Source organism: Trachurus trachurus, assembly GCF_905171665.1.
Source record: "Trachurus trachurus genome assembly, chromosome: 7".
Taxonomy (NCBI): Eukaryota; Metazoa; Chordata; class Actinopteri; order Carangiformes; family Carangidae; genus Trachurus; species Trachurus trachurus.
In genome coordinates, this window is record NC_139901.1 from 20,809,747 (window position 1) to 20,829,797 (window position 20,051).

At 41.0% G+C, this 20,051-nt stretch overlaps 3 protein-coding genes across 3 annotated transcripts; all 3 read left to right on the forward strand.

Annotated features, from left to right (window-relative positions):
* On the forward strand, nucleotides 1-1,852 carry tnni1a (troponin I type 1a (skeletal, slow); the record flags this gene model as incomplete). The annotated part of the gene is made up of 5 exons (XM_083975012.1): nucleotides 1-45; nucleotides 257-388; nucleotides 582-671; nucleotides 766-942; nucleotides 1,748-1,852. The coding sequence occupies exons 1-5, from the start codon at nucleotides 37-39 to the stop codon at nucleotides 1,850-1,852; spliced, it is 513 nt and encodes a 170-aa protein (XP_083831138.1). The 5' UTR covers nucleotides 1-36.
* Nucleotides 1,853-4,287: 2,435 nt separating this feature from the next.
* On the forward strand, nucleotides 4,288-11,326 carry lad1 (ladinin). Its single transcript, XM_083974854.1, has 14 exons — nucleotides 4,288-4,395; nucleotides 5,149-5,325; nucleotides 5,800-6,097; nucleotides 6,976-7,049; nucleotides 7,905-8,061; nucleotides 8,379-8,471; nucleotides 8,822-8,865; nucleotides 8,951-8,993; nucleotides 9,280-9,323; nucleotides 9,424-9,490; nucleotides 9,585-9,719; nucleotides 9,981-10,070; nucleotides 10,585-10,697; nucleotides 10,878-11,326. The coding sequence occupies exons 1-13, from the start codon at nucleotides 4,358-4,360 to the stop codon at nucleotides 10,681-10,683; spliced, it is 1,359 nt and encodes a 452-aa protein (XP_083830980.1). The 5' UTR covers nucleotides 4,288-4,357; the 3' UTR covers nucleotides 10,684-10,697; nucleotides 10,878-11,326.
* Nucleotides 11,327-16,496: 5,170 nt separating this feature from the next.
* tnnt2a (troponin T type 2a (cardiac)) lies at nucleotides 16,497-19,502 on the forward strand (the record flags this gene model as incomplete). Its single annotated transcript, XM_083975022.1, has 10 exons — nucleotides 16,497-16,518; nucleotides 16,779-16,803; nucleotides 17,303-17,366; nucleotides 17,776-17,892; nucleotides 17,992-18,069; nucleotides 18,162-18,272; nucleotides 18,359-18,468; nucleotides 18,593-18,683; nucleotides 18,781-18,821; nucleotides 19,469-19,502. The coding sequence occupies exons 3-10, from the start codon at nucleotides 17,313-17,315 to the stop codon at nucleotides 19,500-19,502; spliced, it is 636 nt and encodes a 211-aa protein (XP_083831148.1). The 5' UTR covers nucleotides 16,497-16,518; nucleotides 16,779-16,803; nucleotides 17,303-17,312.
* Between the last annotated feature and the right edge of the window lie 549 nt (nucleotides 19,503-20,051).

Consider the following 20,051-nt stretch of genomic DNA (forward strand, 5'->3'; position numbering starts at 1 on the left):
CAGAGGAAACCAAAGATCTCAGCTTCAAGGAAGCTGATGCTCAAGGTGAGCATGATTTTATATTTTTTTGTAATACACATGTTTAACCACAGGAGAGCAGCAGAGGTCATCGAGCTGTTGTGTGTCCCCTGATACTCTTACAGTAAACCCTGAACATTCATAAACCCAAAAGTTTTATCTTATATAACAACTGCTTCACAAGATAAAAGTGCCCTGTAATACATTATCATCTACATGCTAATTCATGGTTGTGCAGAGTCTGATGGTGGCAAAGGCCAAGGAGGAATTAGAGCAGGAGGTCGTTGTCAAAGAAGAGGAGAAACACAAGTATCTGGCAGAGAGAGCTCCTGCTCTGAATACCAGCGGCCTGAGCCTTGGGCAGCTACAGGTAACATCACCTCACATTCCCCCATTCTGCTCTCCACTCACTTCCCAGTTATTCAAAACCACTGAAAGCTGCATCACCAGTAATACTGCAGGCAATCCAAGTTTACAGTAAAACATTTTCCCCCCAATGTGGACCCTCTTGAAACCTTTGCCACATTTCTGTCTTCATTCACTACCTTAATGTATCTGTATAGGATCTGTGCAGAGAGCTCCATGCCAAAATAGATGTGGTGGATGAGGAGCGATATGACATTGAAGCCAAAGTTATGCTCAACACACGTGAGGTTGGTATGTGGTATTTTCTCCATGATCTGACGATTGGGACACAGAGGTACTGTCACAGGGAGAAATGCTTACTGTCTTTTGTCCCTGGCCCAGATTAAAGATCTGAACATCAAGGTGTTGGATCTCAGGGGGAAATTCAAGAGGCCCAATCTGCGACGTGTTCGTGTGTCTGCTGACGCCATCCTCCGCTCGCTGCTGGGCTCCAAGCACAAAGTCTCCATGGACCTCAGAGCGAACCTCAAGTCTGTCAAGAAAGAGGATACTGAGAAGGTTTGTGTGGAGAAAAGACACGCGCACACACACACATACAGGGAAAGAAAGAGAGACAGCATCATCAAGCAAGCCCAAGCAGGCTGTGTAGCTTCCTAAGGGCAAGTGTGCAAGGTAGCTGTTACAGATACACATGACATCATCATCGAAGTCCGTGTTTGTGAATCTATTAGTGCCTGTGTGTGTGTGTGTGTGTGTGTGTGTGTGTGTGTGTGTGTGTGTGTGTGTGTGTGTGTGTGTGTGTGTGTGTGTGTGTGTGTGTGTGTGTGTGAAAGGTGTGTTTGAGATATCAAGCAGCAGGCCAATGCAGGGCGGTGACCATGTGTGTGTGAGAGAGGCAGTACCAAACACAAAACAATGTTCCCATTGTACACAGAACAGGAGCTTTTGTGACCGGTTCTGCTCACTGGTCACTGTGTGTGTGTGTGTGTGTGTGTGTGTGTGTGTGTGTGTGTGTGTGTGTGTGTGTGTGTGTGTGTGTGTGTGTGTGTGTGTGTGTGTGTGTGTGTGTGTGTGTGTGTGCGTGTGTGTGTGCCGATAAGACAACGCTGGTATCTGTATATGTGCTTGCAGAGATGTGTGTGTCTTTGGGTGTATTAGGGGCTGTGGACTAGTTACACAACTATGATGCTCTCTAAAGAGAATTCCCAGTTGACAGTGTGGGTCTCTAAGGTTTAGATAAAATAAGAACTTCTGCACCTGGTGTTGTTCAGTCTCTTTGAACAAAAACAACAACAACAACAAAGACTGTTCTCAGCCTGTCATTACCAGCATCTATCTACTAATCTAATGTATCTGTCTGTAGAAGAGGCCGGTAGAGGACAGCGATTGGAGGAAGAATGTGGAGGCCATGTCAGGGATGGAGGGAAGGAAGAAGATGTTCGACGCTGCTAAGGGTCCTGCGCAGTGAACACAGAGGATGGGCTGGTGTCGTGTCCTGCTGCATCTGAATTGGCTTTGTAACAGTTTTTCAGTTTCTGCATCTCTGTCTCACACTCTCAGCTTTGGGTATGCTCCTGCCATGGAGGTGATAAGATGTCCCCCCCACACACAAGGTTTCCCCCCTCTCCTTTTTGCTGTTCTTTAATAAGGTGTTAAAATGACTGTCTATGCACAATGAACAGTTATTGTTCTCATAAATGACAACACACCTGAACCCCAGGTACTGTATTAAATGTTTGCAGGCAAATGTCATAATGTGCAGCTTGTATCTCATATATACAAATGTGGATAGCATGGTGACTTCAGCAGGCTTAATAATATTATAGCTAAGAATATGGTAAGATAAAATTGTATATCTGATATTCTTGCTTGATTAGCATGAGCTGTGGTTTTATACATTGCAAAGAAAAAGGATGTGTACTTCATCTGCTGTATTCACATGAAAACTAATAAAGCTCAATGTAATTTCTTAGTGTTTTTTTCTGAGCAAATGTGTGAGCACTGACCAGTGGCTGCAGTGAAGTGATAAAAAAAAGAGTCTGGGAAATAGAAAAATTATATATTTTTTTTCTAAATGTATTTTAGCTGTTATGTAGACTCATGGTCCACATTTTGTACATAGTGCATATACTGTACATAGTTTTGGCCAGAGGATCCAGACACATATTGACAATGAAGAAACACAAATATGTGGTCCAGGTATTAGCCAGAGTTATCTCGCAATCTGGGATACACACCTTTGACAAGAGGACTAAGCAAGCATTAAATCAAACAGGATTTCAGTCTCTCCAGCCTGCGGTCAACAGAGACTTTGTTCTGTCAAAGCTATAAAAAACATCTTACAGGCTGCACAGCCTTTTGTGTTTATGACCATGTTAGCACAGTGTTGGTCTATAGTTGAGCCCAAAATATTTTAACTACTTGATGAATTGAAGTGAATGTTTTTTATGTCATCCAGTGTTGCCAAAGGGTCAAAAAGTTAATTCGTCAATGAACTAAGTTCATGACCAAATGGCTACAGTGCTAACAATGCAGCCATGAGTCAGGTTTTAGGACTCTCGATTATTGTTTTGGGTTAGAGGAATGTAAAGAGAAGGTTTTTTGAGAAAAGCACATCTACTGTAACATAACGTAACGTTGCTTACATGCTGCACATTTCTGCAGATATGCTTCGCCATCTGTCCACAGCTGTAAAACAGTCCTCTTTCGCTTCAGTCTGTTTTGCATGCTCATACAGCGAGCACACTGTGAGAAGTGCTTCCTTATCGCCTCTCCCTGCGGATGCAAAGAACCTGAATTTCTCTCTCATGTATGGGTTTGAGGGAAGTGGAGGCTCCATTTCACTTCTGTTTATTCGGCTTGGTCTTCCCTGAAAGTGTAACACTAATTTCAATTTTGTAACACTTTTTAATTTTATAACACATCACAACAGTGTAAGGGCACACACTGATATTATTACACACAATTACACAAAGTTCAGCCTTCAGCGCTTCTAATGAAACTACACTGTACATGCATGCATTGCTTCTTTGGCCAGGGAGTGACAAGCAAACTGGTTCCATAAGATAACATCTTACAGTAATAGTACATGCTATAAGCCAATCTTCTCCAAATATAATTGGAGCAGACTCATGTTTGCACATGTACATGCACAAAGGAAGGAGAAATCATGTGCTTCACTTTATCACTTTATCGTTATCATGATAGCAGTTCACCCTCATTATTGTGGCCTATTGCTTCGCACAAAAAAAAAAACAGCAGGTACAGCTGTGGTTTAAAGTTAGGCGAGGTGGAGTGTGTGTGTGTGTGTGTGTGTGTGTGTGTGTGTGTGTGTGTGTGTGTGTGTGTGTGTGTGTGTGTATGTGCTGGACTTAGTCTGAGTCTGGGTCAGAGTCCTGCACACTGGGCTCTCGGGAAAAGGTGTGGCCAGACATGAAGCAAACAGTCTCTTTCACACTGCAAAGAGGCTCACTGCCCAGTGCAACAAAGCAACAAAAGCTAGACTTTCATTAAAGCATTGTTACATACCTCTCTGTTTACTTTTAGTCAATCCAATTCAACTGAACTTTACTTTAAAAAAAAAACAACAACTAATTTGAACAGCTGTTTTTTCCTGTCTTGTTTTGTGTATTTTGTTGTGTTTCTACCTGTTATAATATCAGGTAAACTGGCTTTACAGGAGTGACTGTCACAGCTATCAGAGTTACCACACTTCCACCATACAAGGAGAAACTCTCTCTCTCTCCCTCCCTCTCTCTCTCTCTCTCTCTCTCTCTCTCTCTCTCTCTCTCAGGTGGGTAGCTTACCTTTGTGGTCATGTGACACCGTCAGGGTAAAGGTGGACTGCTTTGTGTCGTGCTGAACTGTTATTTCACTGTCGTCCTCAGAGTGCCAGTCATTCGGCTTTTTCCTGTCTTTGAGTGAAGTGCACCTGGAAACTTTATTTATCTGATTCTGCTTTGTTTGGTCCAATATGTCCATCAGTCGGAAAAACTGGTCGGCTTTGTCCAGGTAAGATCATTGTTTTACTCTTTCTTGAATTTTCCAAAGAGAGTGTATGACACCTTCAGCAGCTGTTACATTGTCAGACATTATAGGCTTTAACTTTATTCACTGAGCTGACTTCACTCCAAACAGTTTATCTTGAGAAAAACAGATTTTATAATATTAACTCAGGGACTTTGTGTGATCTAGTCAGCAGCTTAAAGAGCCTACTTTAACCTTCTTTGACACTGTGCTTTTTTCTTCTTCTCTTGCTATCTTGACTAATGTTAGTACAGGCACCTCTACCTTTGCTGTGATGTTTGAATAACAAACTATAAAGCCATGGTTTGAGTTTAGAAATAACTGGATCATCCAAAATGTCTTATTTCTAAATAACAGCACACCTTTGCTGCACTGCCTGTGGCAATAAACCTAAGAAATGCTGTGTTTTCTACACACACACACATGATGCATATCATGTAGAATTTGACTGAAGTTACTTCCACAGGCAACTGTCACTTTGCAAATAAAATAGTAGATGAACAAGTACGGCAGGTTTCGTTTAACGGTTATTATGTCGGTAATCTTTGCTTTTCAACTACAAAAACAAGCAACTCAGTTGGATTCATTTCTGTGGGGCCAATTGTCTGACTGACTGCCACGTGAATCTACATTATTCCCGGGCCTCGTCTCCTCGCCTTTGTTTCATTTTCTGTTCTCGTCCACTGATCATTATGTGTTATTATATGTTCTCTGTGTGCATTCTGACCCTGCCCTCAGCCTGGCACGCCAGTGGACAATGGAGGACGAGGAGGAGGTGGAGAGGGAGAAGAGGAGGAGGGTGAAGAGCTCGAGCAGCACCGCTGACCTAGATGCACCCGGCGACACGACCACCCCCAGCAACAGCCCCACCACTGGGACAGGCGCCACAAGTGAGACGTCCCAGGGGCTCAGCAGGTTATTCTCACGATTTAGTCAAACAGAATTTGTGGACTCTTGATCATGTTTTCTGTCGCTATAAATGATCAAGTAGTTCTCTCCTCTCTTCTGTTTCTGGTTTCTATCTAATGGAGCCACAGGGAAGCTGGGATGTAAGAATTCACCCCCCTCTGATAGTACAGTGGTTGGATTTCAGAAACAGACATGGGGGTTTCTTACTCTTTTTTTTGCCCCTGGGAGTGTGTCATGTGTATACTTTTCAAACGCATGGAAAAAACCTGATATCATGCATAGAAAGTATGAAAGGCTGTCAAACACACCTCCAGCTGAGTACCTGGAGCAGAAGCAGTCTTCAAAGACAGAAAGGAACTGTAGGGCCTTTCATTAGAGAAACCTGATCAGACACAGGACAGACAGGCACCTCTCTCTAGAGATGATCCATCATATATATAGTAGTACCTATATATCGGTCATGTCTGTATTTATTTCCAGTGCGGAGCAGTTGCAGCTGGATTTCGTAGAGATGCTGCGAGTCCGTGACGAAAAGAGGAGGATGAGACACGTGGAGACGCTGAGACGGCAGAAGGAGGAAGGCGATGACGAAGCGGAGGCTGGCAGCGAAGGAGGAGGGGGCGCCAGGGTAGAGTTACTGGGGGACTTGGATGAGGAGCAGGGCAGTGGGTTGCCCTCTGTGAAAACCAAGCCAAAACCACCCCAAAAGATAACATCCTACAGTCCCAGCAGCACCAGCACCAGCAGCAGTACCAACACCAACACCACCAACAGACAAGTAAGAATGGAGTCACTCATTACCCTCGTAATACAATTTGCCTTTTATAAAGTGGAGTTATCATGTGTCAACAAGAGCAACTCATTGCAATTGAGGCTGACGGGATAAGTGAAAACGTCCTGTTGGTGCTAGAGCAAAGTTCAGGAAGTCACTAAACTCTTTACAGATGTTGCTTGAAAGCCAAAACTGACATGTAGTATCCTCCTGTCAGACACGAGACAGGTAGGCAGGCAACAAACCTTCATTCAGAACTTAAGTAAGCCCGAGTCACAACACAGTGCTACAGTACCAACAGTGTGGTTAATCACCGTTAAGTGTTACCCCACACAGAGAGAGCTGTGTTAATCTTTTTCTAGAGTCTAACAACAACAACTCACCACCGTCTGCCCCCTCAGGGAAAGATCTCACTCTCATGTTTTCTCATGTTCAAGATGGAAAGATTCAGTGTTTGTTGATAGAATTATCTAGATAAGCAAATATTTAAAGAGAGGCCACATGATACTCACATGTATGCAATAGCATCTATTGTCTACATCTATATTGTCTGATACAAGCACATGATATAAATTAAGATGATACAGTTTGAGGAAATGGAGCTAAAGACTGTTTGTATATTCATCACCTGTCAGTTTGCTGGACTTGGACTCTTCCACTGAATCAACAGAGCATGCAAAACTTTGATAAGCTAAGTTTAAGGTCATAATTTGAACTTTATCTTTTATTACACTTGCAGGCGGCTCTAATTCACTGAATCTGCAAATGAGGCCATAACAGTAGAGCATTATGTAATGCTAGGTGTGTCTGAGGTGGCTCTGTACAAAGGCTTGTATGCTATGTGCTCATATTGATTGTTTCCACTCTGTTTGTTTCTTTGTTAGCTTGAAAATGGCGAGTCGCCGAGCAGAGACCCTGATCCCAAGCCGTCGTCCAACCCGCATCGCAAGTTTGTCAGGTTAACGAGCACGACTTTCTATTCTTCTTTTTGCTTGGCAGTGACTGTGAGTGTATTCCCAATATAGATCAAACGTTTTCTAAAGATAAGATATGGTTTATTGATTCCACTCAAGGAAACTGAAATGCGGCAGCAGAGGACAGACTAGTAGAGGGTTGAATGGATTACTGCTTATAAGGCAACCATATGTGCCCACAAACAAGTCTAGGGATATTTGTCGAGATTCAGATGACAACTCTCTAAATGCTAAATACAGTATTTTGAAATTTTGTACATACTTCCATATAAATACAGTATACACAGTATTTAATCACAGACTTCTGTCCTGTCATGATTAGCTGGAAAGCTGGTGGGTGCAAACACTGGCTAAAACACCAGGATAACAAGACAGTGATCTCTGTGGAATCATTCTGTTGCTTTGAAGAATTAGGATGTCTTGATGCAACTTTGGTTCCTCCTGGCTCACTTGTTTGTTGCTTGAATTTCTTTGAGCCTCTGTGAACTTGGCTTGAGATATCACAAGCCTGTCTCATATCACTTACAATATAAATTTCAGTCAGTTTGTTGATGTTGCAAACCTGTTATAGCTACTAAGAGCTCTAAATCTTATCATCTGTTCAAGAGTGTTTTGATAAATTAATATATGAAAACATTAACCCTAACCCTTTAATAGCCCCTGAACAGTAGAGAGATAGATCGTACAAAACAATATTTCGGAGGCAGACTGGAGAACAGGGAACAGTAGAGACTTTAATACTCTGCAGCTTTACTGTGAGTTTTTCCTGGATCACTGGCTGCTTTCTCATGCACATCTTCAACTGACCTTTCAGTTCACTTGTGTCTCTCTTGCTGCAGTTCTGTGTCCATCTCCCTCGACAAAGGTCCCATGAGTCCCAAGAGTCCTCGCTCTCCGACTTCCCCCATGTCACCCCGCGAACACTGGCCATCGCCCTGCCAGAGTCCCACTCCCAGGGAATCTCAAAGCCCTGTTCAGAACGGACACACACAGGAGGTAGGTCAATAAACACACACATACACACACACACACAGATGACATCATTTACAGCATAACTATCTCTGCTTCATGTTTTGCTTGTCAAAGTGCTTGCAAAGTGCCGATGCAGCTGCTTATTTATTCAATAACACAACAGCACCATCCAGTGTTAGAAGAGTGAAAGTCACACTCTTTGTACCTACAACTTACAAACTAATACTGGCTCCATAATGGAAACTGGAAGTGTAGAAGAGATGCTCTGGGGAACTTCACCTCATCTTCTTCTGACTGGGAATAGTCAACTCTGATGTTCAAGTTATTTTACTTTACCTCAGACCAGCAAGAATGGCTCTTCCTCCAATGGCGACTTTGAACAATCGACCAAACCTGCCTTCGTCAGACAGAGTTCCAGGACTATATCTTTCAGGGTAAACACATCAACCTAACCACACACACACACACACACAAACATACACACACGTTCTCCCACGGAAATGTCACCATTAAGTGTTGCCTATTTGACTGTTAAAACACGATTTAATCTTGTATGACGTGTCAGACTATCAGCACAGGATGATTTGCTTGAGCCTCTGAAGCTTCGGGCTTATGCTAATAGCTGAAGCAATATTTACCAGCTCTGACTGCTGACTGGTTGCATTGTTAACACCTGGGCGCATCACAAGAGAGGAGGCTGTGCTGGTCATGAACTTCTTCTGACACTCGGAAGACTGTTGGGTCTGCTAACATGCGTGCTTGTCTTACTGTTGGTCCTCCACAGATGATGAGGAAGAAAGAAGAGGGGAGTGCACCGCTGCAGAGGAGGTAAAGAAACATCAGTGCTTTTACTTTGAGTTGCTTTGTGTCAGTCCACCTTTTGTCAAACGTAAATTGTTTGATTCTGTTTTAGTGCGAGTGTGAGAATGGCCTCCAAGAAGTTTGAATCCAACACAGTAAGATAACAATTCGCTTTTACCAGATGTAAAAATAGAGAAACATAATAATGACCATTTTGTTGTACAGCATTTCAATCAATCATTTAAAAACAGAGCTGAGTGCTAAACAGAAGTTATGAATGATCATATTATCACTGTGGCAAGATGAAGGCTCTTTGTGAGATTTGCTGTATTTCATCACATCTGGATATTGAACTAATTCACAGACTATGAATCTATTTTTAAATTGCACATAAATGATTTAAACTGCATCTAATATTAAATATACTTGGGTCTGGATCAGGACCAAAATGAAGATGAAGACAAGGCATCATCTTTCACAAGAAAGTGAGTTCCTATTTCTGGTTCCTTTTCTAGTTTAATTTCAGTCAAAGTGAGTAAATGCGGCCGGATAGTGTGTGTTTACATTATGTACTGTTTTGTTCAGCTCCAAGCAGAGGATTTCATCAAGGTCCATCCAGGAGAAAATGGAGAGACTGGCTCAGGCTGCACAGGTCAGATTCTAGACCACAAAACATCATAACTCATCATGACTCTCAGTAATATAAGTGATATATTCTCTGGATTCTACTTCCTGTATGTGCGCAGAAGTCAGAAGTAACGCGATCCCCAGACGTGACCCAGAGGACCCTGTTCCTGCTGGACGAGGTGTCCAGGAAGAGAGGACTCTTTGAGAAGGAGCAGCAGGAAGCAGCTTCCAACAGCCCTGGAGTTTCCAGACAGGTAAACTCATTGCTCCCTTTTTGTCCTGTATTTGATGCACATGTGCACTTTAATCTTTAGTTATGACAAAAATGTATAAAATGAAACAAATAAATGGTGACAAGGGGTTTTATTGAAAAACAACTTGGATTTACAAGAGTTAGAAAGTGCTATACACACACTACACTATTTATGTGTAACATCTAATGTTATACTACAGCTCTGCACTGATACTGTGAGCATGAGTGGACTCTTATTGTTTCATATCTCTGGTTTTACCAGGAGTTTAGGAGCTTTGCATCAGGGATGTCGGACCGGATCAACCGTTGGCTCAACAAGTCCAGCCCAACTGGGCCTTCACACAGCCCCTCTGTAAAGTCACCTATTAATCAGGCTATTTGCATTGCAGCGCTTCCACTGAAACTGCGTCATGTTGCAATTTAAGTGCAGGAGCAGCTAGAGGGCAGTACTACTCTTTCAGTTACTCATGCCTTGGACTCCTCAGCAGGATGGCTTTTATTTTTTCAGTTTGTTCTCCTCGCTTTCCATTTGTTTTACATTTTACATTAATTTTCTATGACTATCCTTGTTCATATTCTGATCTGTTCAAACAAACATTGACTTACGATGAGTAGAAAATTAAGTTAGGCCTTAATGGGATATCTAGTTGACTGCACTTTAACCAAAAGTTTAGTTATAAGTTATTTCAGTTGAGATAAGCTGTGCCATGACACTATAATAGTCTACAAAGACACTGTGATTTCTGTTATAACTGAGCAAAACCAACATCATTGTCTTTAAAGAGAAATTAATGTGAAGCTTATCAGATATCAGCACATCCTGTTGAATTGAGAAATAAGTGCATTTTTCTCGCTACTATTTATAGGACTTGAGACATGTGGACATTACCAGCAAGAGGAGCCTGTTTGAGAACAGAGGGGAGAACAGTGTCTCTCAAGACAGCCCTGGGAAAATCCACAAGTGAAACATGTCCAACAGGTAGGATTACTGTGCTAAAAGAGAACACACAGTGGTACGTATTTGCCTGGACGCTCTGAAAAAAGTTGACATGTTATCTAAATGAAGCAGATAGAAAGCTGCCAGCAACTCTGACAAAGTTAATTTAAACATGAAATGAGAAAATATTTCTTGCAGTCATTTTTGTGTGGTAATTTGCAGGATAAAGAAGAAGATGACGAGAGGAGACGAAGAGAACTGGGAGATTAATGAATGCCATGACTGACTGATTGTGTATCCAGCCTTTATACTGTATGCTCTTTTTTTTCCTTTTTTTGTCACTGCCAAAGCACATGGGAGGAACAGACGGAAAAATCTAAGAAAAGGGTTGAAGTTGTAGCTGCAAAGAAAAGGAGGAGTCTGCTTTTTAAAATTAGGAGGTTTGGAACGAACACGTTGTATGGAGTGATGATAAGAAAAAAAGTACAAGGTAAAGAGAATATAAGGAAAGTGACAGGAAAGAGAGATGGCAGTGACATATTTGTTTTAAAACTCTTCAGCTGTTTGCCTTAACTATGTGTAATTTCTTTCAAGCACTTTAAACAGGTGAAGGTCTTCAAGCTTGTGTTTATTAAATAACAGCAGTGGGAATCCTGAAGTTTTTAATTGTATGTTTTTGTCTAATCTGCCAAAATGTAATGTTTTTTTTCCGGCAAGTGTGTTGTAATGTAATATGTTGTCAGCATGATGCTGCCTGTCTGTGGAATAAAACATTTTCCTATATACAGTATGTCTGCCAAATATTTATTTCAACTCCTCAACCACAACACAGAAACAGTGTGAAGTCATAAAATACATTTGAACACGGCTTATCTTTAGAAGAGAGAGAGTGAAGATAAAGAGGTGTATGCCTGTGTTTTGTCAGTGGCAGGATGCCATACATGGTTGGGTGCCACAGTGTGTGTGTGTGTGTGTGCATGTGTGTGTGTGAATCATTGTCAGTGAGCGACTGTGGACTTATCTGGATGGTTTCGGCACTGTGGCCCACAGCCGTGCACACAGTGGCCTTTTTTGGGAATGGTGATAAAGAAGAGTACATGCTATCTAAAAGTTTATTAATAACACAACAAGGGGTCCTAAAGCCCCCTTTTCCCACTACACAGCCAGTCCCATTGCCCTCTGAGACTCACCTCACGTTACTGGTAGAGAGAGGACTTCTCCTCTGCTGTACATTCAATCTTTCCATCAGCTCTCTTTCTCCATCGCTCCATCTGATCTCTAGGTAAGTGTCTCACATTCTGTGTGCAAAATGTAATGTAAAAATGTATGTAAAGGGGAATATTAAGGCGTCTGTTTAACATTCAGATCCACTGCTGCGCACCTGAACGTTTGCTGCCATGTCAGACAACGAGGAAGTGGAGTACGAAGAGTAGGTTGAAGCTCATTTTCATTTATGATTCGTAACATGGAAGCAAAGCTCCGTTTACCTAAACACACAAGAGCACAAGTACAGACATGCAGTTTCTTTACATTGAATTGGATTTGCAGCTTCATGCTGCCTCAAAGGTGACACAGTGGATTGCTATGCATTTGCAGATGGGTTCTGAATAATAATCTATTCATTTGTTTGAATTTCACAGGGTGGTGGAAGGTAAGAACTTGTCTTGTGACTCATCTCAAGTTCACTATCACCTCTAAAACACACAATAACTTATAAGGATCTGATCTACTTTCGAAACTAAAGGCGGGATGTTTTCTTTGCATAATCTACTGATCTTAATATAGTTACCTGATACTATAATACAGTACATGACTACACGCAGCAATAACTGGATCTAAAATGAAAGGTTGCTGTATCTCATGTAAATGAAAATGTTTGGTTGTCTACTCAGCATACAGTTTCCATGGCTGCAAGTATTGGGACTGTTAAGCCCTATAATTTAATGACGTAAATGAGAAACAGGCTACAGCACTTCATAATTAAAGGGTGCTTGTTTTTTCCCCCCAATTCCTAAAATCTGGGGCTTATCACGATGAAGCACAAAGTGCATTTGAACTAAGGGACTTCCTTGCGGAGTCAAAGATTGCAGTAACTTTTTTTTTTTTTTTTGATAATATACAGGATGTTAAAGTTATTTGTTCAGGGTCCTGATGGTGATTTCCTGCATCCTGTTCTTTTGTTTGTAATTTTCTTGGTGGAATTATTGCAAAAGGGGCTGTGTGTATTAACCTGGGTTACTATAACCCACATTTCTGTGATTCCATTTGTTAATTCCTTTTCTGTGTGTCTCCCTGGCTGCCAACTCAGAAGAGGAAGCTGCTGAAGGTACAATAACTTTACAAGACAGTTTTAGCACCTTGCACGTGCAAGTGAAGCTCTGTGTCACCTACAAATTATTATTAATGTTTCAATCACATCAAAGGCCACCAGGGAGACAGGTGGACAGGTGGACTGGTTTGTCTCGACAGTCAGGGTGTGCCGTGTTTAGACTACAAAAGCGATGGCTGATGTAGTAAATTGGTCATGCTATATCTCACCAAGCTTTGAAAGACATATTTTATTAGTTTGTGTTTTATGTCTTTCTTTGTGTGTGCCTGAATGCTGCTGGCTGCTTTGCCAGTTGGCTGGCTGCACTAACCAGACCTGTGCTTCGCTCGGCAGAGGAGGAGCAGGAGGAGGTGGAGGAGGAGCAGGAGGAGGAGGCGGAGGAAGGTACTGCTTGAGCTTTGGGCTGAAAAGATTTTCACTTTTTTTCCATTTCCATTTGGGGAAGCTATCTCACCTTTAATCTGAAATTATTTTGTGTGATGATGTATATACATTATGGGGAAACTTTTAATTTGAAGGATTAAATGATATGTTCTCGCAGATTATTCTAGGTTCTGATATCTCAAGGTTCATATGAGCATTTTAATGAGAAATACATGAGCTGAAAATGTCTAATAAACATTTTCAAAATCAATGTCACAAGATGACTTGTGTCAGTGGAGGGCAAAAATAGAGGCATATAGAAACATAAAGGATGTTTCTATTCTATATATTTGTAATCTCATTCTTTATTGCATTTCTAGGGGGAAAAGATGAGGTGCACAGTTTAGGATAGACAATAAATCAAAACAAGCCCAGTAAGCTCAATATGTCATAATTTGAGCCATTTACATTCACATTTTCCTCATACATTAGGATGTGTGCTAATTCACTCACCCACAACCCCTCTGCTTTTGATCAGAGTGTACATTTTTATGGCCGCCAGATCAGATTACCACAGTGGCTGTGGATGTAATGATCCACACATCACTGATTTGGCTATAACAAACTGGTGGGTGGACACCTGCACCACAGCATACAACCACTGATGACATAATTTACATCAAGCAGACCTTTGCACACTGGTGAATGGAGTGAGGTTAGTACAACCTACCTTATCAACATGTAGATGCTGTCAGATGTTACTAAAAGGAAAAAATAGAAATAGAAATTATATACAATTAAATGGACAGTAATCAAGAGATACGGTTAGTGTGTCCACTGTCCATTCATTTTAAAGGCCAGTCTTTGTCCTCCATAGGGACAACTATTACTTCTCAGTGTCATCTGATCATATCATATATTTCAGACTTACTTTACTGCTTTGCTCTCTCTCTCTTTTTCTCTCTTTTGATGATCTCAAGTTAGATTTGAGAGAGTCAAATGTCATCATAAACACACACACACACACATGCACAAACAAGCACCACTTCACCAGCTCTCAGTCTGAAGTGATCAGATGTTATCTGGCCTCTGTTCCTTGGTATCCATCCATCATCCTCAGTAACACAATACACCTCCATAAAGCATAAACAAGGGAAAAGAGAGAGAAAGAGAAAAATAAACTGATTGGGCTTTAACAGCTGTTCTCCTACACCGTTCCGTGCAAAAATAAACTTTAAAAAATGACAGGTGACTCCCACAGAAGAGTGATTATTTGAGCATGGCATAGAGCCAATATCACACCTTAAGACTGTCAAACTCACTGAAATGCATGTTTTCTTTACCGCTTCCTTCTGTGCCAGAGGCCGCGGAGGAGGAAGACACGACAGCTGCAGAGGAGGAGCCAGGTGAACAACAAGGTGAGGGACTTAATTATGGAAAAAACTGTTGCGAGGTTGTTGTTTCTGAGTGAAGACATTTAAGTCAGTCACAGCATGACAGTTTCCATGTGTTGACAACAGGGCCATGATGATGAATTTATTTTGTCAGTAACCATGAGACAGTCGTACAAGAAATGATATGCTATCTCAGTCACACTACACTTTGGTATGTGTGAAGTTCAAATGTCTCACTGTCTCTTGTCTTAATCACATCAGCCTCTGTGTCAGAAGATCCTCAAGCCTCCTATTGCAACCCGTCCTAACAGTCGAGGTCATTAGTCAGAATCGGCTCATTGATGTCACGTTTAATCAGATCAGCTGTGTTTAGGCGTTTTCCCTTTCTCTCCTTGTTGTTGTCACTCACATGAAACTACAGAGATGTTAGTCAGATTAATACTCATCTGAGCTTTTCAACTAACAAACGCCCTATTTAGCACACGTCAACCTTTGCCCATGTGTCACACACAATTACAATCTTGTTAGAATAGTTTGTGAACACAATTTATTTATTTATTTATTTTCTACCTCCAGTCAAATTGGGGGCCAGGGCGCCAAGGGGACATTAGGGGGTCCTCAGCAAATTGGAAGGATGATAAAGTGTAATTCAAAGTGAAACAATTATTTCATGAGTAGAAATCAAGTTCATATCAATTTGAAATGTTATTTATCATGCTTACTGTCTGCAAATCAAACAAAAAAAATCAATTATCAGGTCATAAACTACTGTTGGCCTTGTGTCCACACACACACACACACACACACACACACACACACACACACACACACACACACACACACACACCTTCAAAGTACGCTGCCTCTAAAATAGCTGGCTAGCATGTAGGGCACAACAATAGCTGCAGTATTAACAAGGAAAATAATGTTCCAAATGTAATTATACTGCATTAGTCAGAGGTTTTATTCACTCATCTATTTATTTGCACATTTTCTGCAGTTCTGAGGTTTGCAAAGGGGGTAGGCTATCTTGTTATAGCCTACAAATTAAACTAAACTAAATTAAATTAAATTAAATTTTGGGAACCCTGGCCTTGTGGGATTTTAACTCAAAAACTAGTAAACTAGTAAAAGTGACTCTTTAGCTATGACTTTTCCATAGCTACACTTAGCTTTAATTTAGTATTATACCAGCAAACTTCAGCCTCAGGTGTAATGTTGCTATGTTTCATGCTAATTAGCAAATATTAGTATGTTAACATTTACATCAGGTTAAACATGTTCACATTTAAGCTGTGTGCAAATTGACACAGGCCTACTGGCATTTAGCTCAAAGCAGCACTGTGCCTAAGTATCACACTGTGACCTAGGCCGCCAGGCGTGTTACATAAGTATAACATCAGTTAAAATCCTGCAAACAAGTGCTATTACGATTACGAGTGTTGTTGCTTGTTGAGTGTCATTCCTAGGTCACAGATGGCATGTCTTTAAAACCTAATGCTTATTATCAATGTCTCTCATCGTTTCATTTCTCCATGGTGTTATTTATGATGAAGTGACACACTGAGCACTCCATTGTTGACTCACCCAAACACAGACAAGCCAACAGTTGCCCGATTTCCTCCTCATGCACTCTGACATATCATTTTCTCTGTTAGTAGTAAAATACAACTTCGCAGTCATTTGACACGCACCATTAAGTTCATAGAAACCTCTCAAACATTTTGTTTGTTTGTTTGTGTTTCAGATGGAGAAGAGGAAGCTGAGGAAGGCGAGGGTAACACTGTTTTCTGATACTATGTCAAAATGAGTGCCAGCACATTCTGATACTGTTTTTATTGCATGTAACCTCAGAAGCAGAAACTGAAAAGACTGAAACTGAAAACTTTCAGCTCAGTTACAGTTGTTAATATAAACACACACTAAACTGTCATAACTTGCTGGCATTTCCTTGTGACTATGAGATCTGCGTGTGTGGGTGGGGGGTGTGTGTCTGGAAGTAAGCTCATATCTTGTATTTTTTCTCTCTGTCCACAGAGGAAGAAGCTAAGCCAAAATTCAAGTGAGTTACACTCATGGATGTGCAAAGACACATTCATTTATTGTGGGAAAAAAAAGCTCTTGAATTAAAAGCATAGCTTTTGGGAAATACATTTTTTTTTTTTTTTTTTTGCAGAGTGTTAGGAATGACCACGACTCCTCTTATGTTCAGAACATGTCAGACAATCATTAGCCTACTTTTCAAAATAATCCTGTGAAAGTTATCTCCATATTTACTCCATATCTTAACTGCACAAATGGCTCACACCTTAACCACAGACCCATCCATCATCTCAAATAACACATATATATAGGCTATAGAATGTGCCTCTCCGCATCTGCAGCGTACAGGCAAAGACAAGCATGAATGGACTTGAAGGGAAATTGTATTCATTATCTTTTGACATCCACAGTCATAAAGACTGACTGAAGATTTACTCATCAACATTTCTTTTACTCTGCCCTATATCTCATTGTACTGTCTGTTTTTTTTGTTTTGTTTTTTCATTTTAATTTTCCAGGCCATTTATCATGCCAAACCTCATCCCCCCCAAGATCCCAGATGGAGAGAAGGTGGATTTTGATGTAAGTGGAATCAAAACATGGGATTCCCCTTTTACTTACAATTTATTAAATACTTAAAAGTACTATACTATAACATAATATGGTAAATTATAGTACTAATTAATATAGGTAATATTAATAAAATATACTATCCTATAATAAACTACTATACTATACTACACATAGGTTTCTATGCAGTATCATTACTATGGCAGTAGTATTTCACAATCATAACCATTATTATTAGTAACGATTTTAAATAAACTACGTGGATGATAAACTGGGATACATCTGTCAATGTTAATATTGTGCTGAATTAAATTCTTGTTTAAAAGAGACTCATATGTGTAAATAATTCTTCATACAAATATAATTACTTGTACCCTTTTTTTGTGGAAGCGAATGTAACATCAAATCCCCATGTCTGTAGGATATACATCGTAAAAGGATGGAGAAGGACCTGATGGAGCTCCAGACCTTGATTGAGGTTCACTTTGTGAGCAGAAAGAAGGAAGAAGATGAGATCATTCAACTCAAGGAGAGGATTGTAAGCTCCATATACTGTGGCTAACCTACTGTAAACCACACACATACAGAGTCAGCTTAAATCTGATACGTGAAAATGGGATCATTTGTTGCTTTGCAGGATAAACGGCGTTCTGAGCGAGCAGAGCAGCAAAGGATCCGCAGTGAAAGAGAGAAAGAGCGGCAGAAGCGTCTTGAGGTAGAGTCCTGTTCCAGCTGCTGTAATGTACACTACACAGTTACCGGCATTCAACCATTTCTCTTTTTCACTCTTGATCCATGTTTCTCTAGGACGAGCGAGCTCGCAAGGAGGAGGAGGAGGCCAAGAGGAAAGCAGAGGATGATGCTAAGAAGAAGAAAACCCTCACCAGCCTCCACTTCGGAGGGTACATGCAGAAGCTGGTGAGCAAATGGAGGGTTTTTTGTGTGGGGATTTCCAAAATGTTCAAGTAATGAAAGACCATGAGGGCATGAATTACTTCCCACAGACAGAGAAACGCAGCGGTAAGCGGCAGACTGAGAGAGAGAAGAAGAAGAAGATCCTGAATGAAAGACGCAAAGGTCTGGACATTGAGCACATGAACCAGGATAAGCTCAAGTAGGTGGAGAGACATAAATATAACACAAAAGGCATAATTTCTGTGAAAATATTGCTTTATTAATTCTAAAGGGAAATCAGAGATAAACAACAATTCCTTGACACAAATCTCTTCATCTCTCAGGGACAAAGCCACGGAGCTGTGGGAGTGGATGTACCAGCTGGAGGCTGAGAAGTTTGAACTGCAGTACCAGTTCTCCAGTCAGAAATATGAGGTGTGTGGGGGAAAAGACATACAGCTCAGATTATTAAAGACACAGAAAAATAACAGACATCATGAAAGTAAATGTTTTCATGTTTTCTTTTTTCCAGATTAATGTGCTGAGGAATCGTGTCAGCGATCATCAGAAAACGTGAGATGTTTTTTTTCTCTTTTTCTTGACTTACTAATGACATTTGTCTCACACATGCACCACCCACAGAATGCATAGTCTAATTGTCTAGTATCTGGCAGAACATGAAGAAGCTCAATACCCAGGCTGTTGCTATCAACACTTTGTTACTGTGCAGCATGATTTTCACCTCTGAAATCACCCCGGGGGGAAAAAGGAAGGCCTGCTAACTTGTTTATTGACTGCCAAATTTTGCACAAATATCCAGTGTTATTCATGTGCAGGCCTGTTATTCAAAGATTTAAGTAAACTTGTGCAGCCAGTTCACAAAAAACTGTAATTACGCTGTGCAACCGTGGAACACTAATAGAGTTGCAACTGAGCTGTGAAAAAAATATTACTGCAATTGTAATTGCAGTAATATACAGGCTCTGTTACTTCACCATATGGGTGTGGTGGCCAGGTCAGCTGTCACACCTGTCACAGTCGCACAGAAAGCTCTCAGAGGCCTGAGCGTGTTTCACATCGTAAGATGCTCGCCTTGTTATTTTTGGAATGGGCCGGAGAGGGTTCTGTGATCTGGAAATGGCAGCTTTCTGACTGCTTTTTGTGGACAAACTAGTTAGACCTGCTGTTTGCTTGACATAATCCTTCTTTGTTTTCAACAGATCTAAGAGGAGCAAGAGAGGCCTGAGGAAATAGATGCTGAAATGCTGCATGAGCGGTGTCACCATGAGCACTCAATCCAGCCACAATGTCAAGACTGAGGGCTAAGTGTCTTTTCTTCCACACCCAGTCCCGCCCGTTTCCCTTAACTACCACCTGCAGTGCAAATTATAACCAATTATCTGTCTCACTCTACTGTTTTCATTTTCCCCATCATTTCAATGAGATATTCTGTCTTTAATGGTGTAAATAAAATCATCTCAGCTGAACCACTTGCTTCTTTCAGACCGTGAATGCAGCTGCATTTGTTGGTTTACAATCAAATCTCAGTGTAAATGAAGTACAACCAGACAATGGTCTAAAGCCTAGAAGGAAATAAACATCTTCCAACTCAGTGACAGGCTCTGACATGACTCGGACTGACATGATGTTCCTCGGGCCAACGCCCAGACCTCCTCCCAACACACACCCACGTGCACATACACACATGTACTACACGTACACAGAATGAGTCATTTCCAGTAATTTAGGTGGGAAAATCCTTATTATGAAGAAATGATGTTCCTCTTTCACCACCAAATTTGT